The following is a 3,719-nucleotide window of genomic DNA, read 5'->3' on the forward strand; positions in this document are numbered from 1 at the left end:
AATTTGTGTGTATTATGTGTAAGAGTTTGTGTATTATGTTAAAAATTTATGTGTATTATGTATTATGTTAGATTATGTGTCTTATGTTATAAGTTTATTCTACTATACAATTCTGTATATATGAAACAAAGAATTTTTTAGGACGCACAATGCATTGTGCACCATGGTGCATGATATCACGATTGGGAATACATGGGTTAATAAATATAATCATAACCATGGTATAAAAACCCAATATAGTATAGAAATGGCCCAAAAGTTTAATTGAAGATTCATGTCTGATTGAGATTGAGGCAGATACAGTTAATCATACATCTCATCAATCTGAAACCATTGGATCCTCCCATTATTCCATGTCTAATTGCTATTGAAGTTGTAAATTATGAAAACAATATAATAGCCATAGAGGTCTGCATGCAGGCTCCGATCCCCCTCACATGCCATCATGAAATGCTAATCGATCTCACATATCATTCTTCTCATCAGATCTATCTGATAATATAATCTGTTTTGATTTGTGTCATCAATCAGGTTGGTTTTTGATTTGTTTGATTAGATTGGATGATATGATTGCAATAATAATAATAATCTGTTGTTTGATTGTTGTTTTCAGAATAGAATCCGGCCGGGCCGGGAATGGAATTCTTCAAGAAAGCAAAATCGGTGAGGCTAAGGAGCCATCACGACAAATACCTAATAGCGGATTCAGATCAGCAATCGGTGTTCCAAGACCGAAGCGGCACGCACAGGGCGGCCAAATGGACAGTGGAATTCGTGGAAGGATTCGACACTGTGATACGCCTAAAGAGTTTCTACGGAAAATACCTTACCGCCATGGACGAGCAATATCTCCTGGGCGTCACGGGAAGACGAGTCCGTCAAACAACGCCTAAGAAATTAACTTCAATTCTGGAATGGGAGCCCATCAAAGAAGGGCAAAAGGGAGTGAAGCTGAAAACCAGGTACGGCAATTATCTGCGCGCCAATGGAGGGTTACCCCCTTGGAGAAATTCAATCACACACGACATTCCTCATCGCCATCAGAACTGGATTCTATGGGAAGTTGATTGCATTGAGACTCTGCCTGATTCCCCTAAGAAGGTGCCGCGATCGGAGGACGGCGACGATGATTTCAACGAATTCCGTCTTTCGTCGTCGTCGTCTTTGGTCAGATCGGCGAGTGAATCGTTCGTTTCGTCGAACCGTGGCCGGGTAATCTATTACTATGTCGCCGACGATAGGGGGAAGGTTGATTATGCGGTTGAAGGCCAATCGTTCCAATTTAAAGGGCATTGTTTAGAACAATTGACTGAGAAGTTGGAGGAATTGACAGGGCTTGAGAGTATCATCGTGTGCCTGCGCAATCCCTTCACTGGCAAGTTTACCCCCCTGCGACTCGCGCTTCCCCCAAACAATGCAACCCTGCAAGTTGTGGTAGTTCCACCTACATCTAGAGGTATATATATACTCTCTCCGTCGACGTGTGTGGTTCGATTAACAAGAAATTATTTTTCGGTGTTAGTATACAAAAAGTTATATATTTAGAAAGTACACTAAAAGTACTCTTAAAAAAAAAATCATATTCAAAAATAAGTAAAAAAATACTAAAGAAAATAAACAAACAAGAAAAAGTTGGTTGGTTTGACCAATGAATAGTAAGTAGGACAGATAAAATGGAGCAGAGGACTTAATATTCTCACCTTAAGCCTTAGGGATGTCAATTGTACTCATACCCAACTGAAAATCCGACTCCTTGCCTCCACGTGGACAGGAATGGTGCCGGGGACAAGGGCGGGGATGTGGACCGCCCCCGAAAAATATATATGTATATAACTATATACATTTGAGCACCACAGAACACACATATGTCAATTACTGTGTATAATATATATATATATATATATATATATATATATATATATATATATATATATAGAGAGAGAGAGAGAGAGAGTTAGGATCATATGAGAACATGTGCTTAGGTGAGAACGTGAGAACACATCATGTGCATTCATCTAATATTTTTTAATGGTCTAGATTAAATTAAGTGTGTGCGAACGCGCATTAAATGTGTGCAAACACACTAAATCGCGTTTGCACACATTTAATGCGCGTTCGCACACACTTAATCTAATCTAGACCGTTAAAAAATATTAGATAGATGCACATGATGTGTTCTCACATTCTCACCTAAGCACATGTTCTCACTGGAACCCTACCCTCTATATATATATATATATATATATATATATATATATATATATATATATATATATATATATATATATATATATATATATATATATATATATATATATATATATATATATATATATATATATATATATATATATATTAAAAAGGGAAACTTGTAATTTATGTCCCTCCATATATAATATGTCAATTATCAATGTCACTCTTGAATTATTAGTGGTGTAAATGTTGCCCCTCAATTTTCAAAACGGTACATATATTGCCCATCTCGTACCGTACGGGAGGAAAATTGAGGGGCAACATTTACACCACTAATAATTTCAGAGTTTCGGAGTGACATTGATAATTGGCATATTATGGAGAGACATAAATTACAATTTTCTCATTTAGAAATATTATAACCATTGGATATACGTACTTACATTGGGATCTATTTTTTTGAAATATGAATATTTTAGTAGTACTTAAGTTGAATATATATGAATTATTTATTTAAATGTAGTTTAATTTTAAATATTTTTATAAATTAGAAATGGGGTAAGGGATCCCATCCCCGGATAATCCCGTGGGGATGGAGAGATTTTCCCCTCCCCTGGCGGTGATGGGGACGTGGACGGGAAATGAGGTAGAAAGTCAGGGGCAGTGACGGGGTATGCCCCCACCCCGCCACGTTGACATTTCTACTTTAAAATAATGAATTTTTTAAATAATTTTTATTGAATCTTTATAGACTTTCATGGAATGACTTGTACAAATCTATAAAAGTCTGTAGGACAAACATATATAAATTTTTAAAAACTTATTTACAAAAAATAATTAAAAACTTTAAATTAAATACACCCTTAGAAACATTGTATTTAATAGCTTCTATGCATACATTATTTATAATTTTCATACAAAACCTTTTGTAACATATAATATATTTTTATAAATAAATCCATTACAAAAAAAATAATAATAATTGAATACAAACATCTTTTTAAAAATTCTTTAAAAGTTTAGATGGAATAATATTTCATTTTTTTTAAGTCTTTAAACAATTTTTAAAGTATTGATTAAATTCACCCCTTATTCTTTTTACTTCTCTCTCTTATATCCTCTTTCTTTGCTTTACTCCATGCATACTGTTTTAATTTTTCTGATTTCTAAGTGCACTTTTTTATGTCTTTCAACAGCCGCAAGAGAATTTATGCCAGAATCTGCGCTACGTTGACAGTGTGCTCCATGTATATATCATTATCTATATGTATTCCACCACAAAGCTATATATAGAGCACCACTGTTTTTTTTTTTTTTTTTTTTTTTTTTGAAACCACCGATACCACTGTTATTGTCTCTACTTCGAGCCTTTTATTCCAGCTATGTGATGTTTATTAGTAAATTTTAAATTTCTCATTTTTTTTTTAGTTAATTAGACACCATTGTTATTGTCTCTACTTTGAGCCATTTATTTATATTGTTAATTAGATGATAAGTTGAGACAATTCCAGTTGAGTTGGTCTGAT

At 34.1% G+C, this 3,719-nt stretch overlaps 1 protein-coding gene across 2 annotated transcripts; it reads left to right on the forward strand.

The window, feature by feature from the left end:
* The first annotated feature begins 242 nt into the window (after positions 1–242).
* LOC109157966 lies at positions 243–3,476 on the forward strand. 2 transcript variants are annotated; one of them, XM_019305772.1, is made up of 3 exons: positions 243–531; positions 614–1,456; positions 3,390–3,476. In XM_019305772.1, the coding sequence occupies exons 2-3, from the start codon at positions 637–639 to the stop codon at positions 3,425–3,427; spliced, it is 858 nt and encodes a 285-aa protein (XP_019161317.1). In that variant the 5' UTR covers positions 243–531; positions 614–636; the 3' UTR covers positions 3,428–3,476. The 2 variants fall into 2 exon arrangements, with proteins under 2 accessions (XP_019161317.1, XP_019161318.1); XM_019305773.1 differs by having other exon boundaries at positions 619–1,456.
* The last annotated feature ends 243 nt before the right edge of the window (positions 3,477–3,719 follow it).

The sequence above is a fragment of the Ipomoea nil genome, unplaced genomic scaffold, assembly GCF_001879475.1.
Source record: "Ipomoea nil cultivar Tokyo-kokei standard unplaced genomic scaffold, Asagao_1.1 scaffold2805, whole genome shotgun sequence".
NCBI classification, from domain to species: Eukaryota; Viridiplantae; Streptophyta; class Magnoliopsida; order Solanales; family Convolvulaceae; genus Ipomoea; species Ipomoea nil.

Excerpts from the sequence above, each read along its gene's own strand:
- LOC109157966 (XM_019305772.1), top strand. The coding sequence starts at position 637 with ATGGAATTCTTCAAGAAAGCAAAATCGGTGAGGCTAAGGAGCCATCAC. Across the intron at positions 1,457-3,389 it reads AGTTCCACCTACATCTAGAG|CCGCAAGAGAATTTATGCCA; the intron begins GTATATATATAC and ends GTCTTTCAACAG.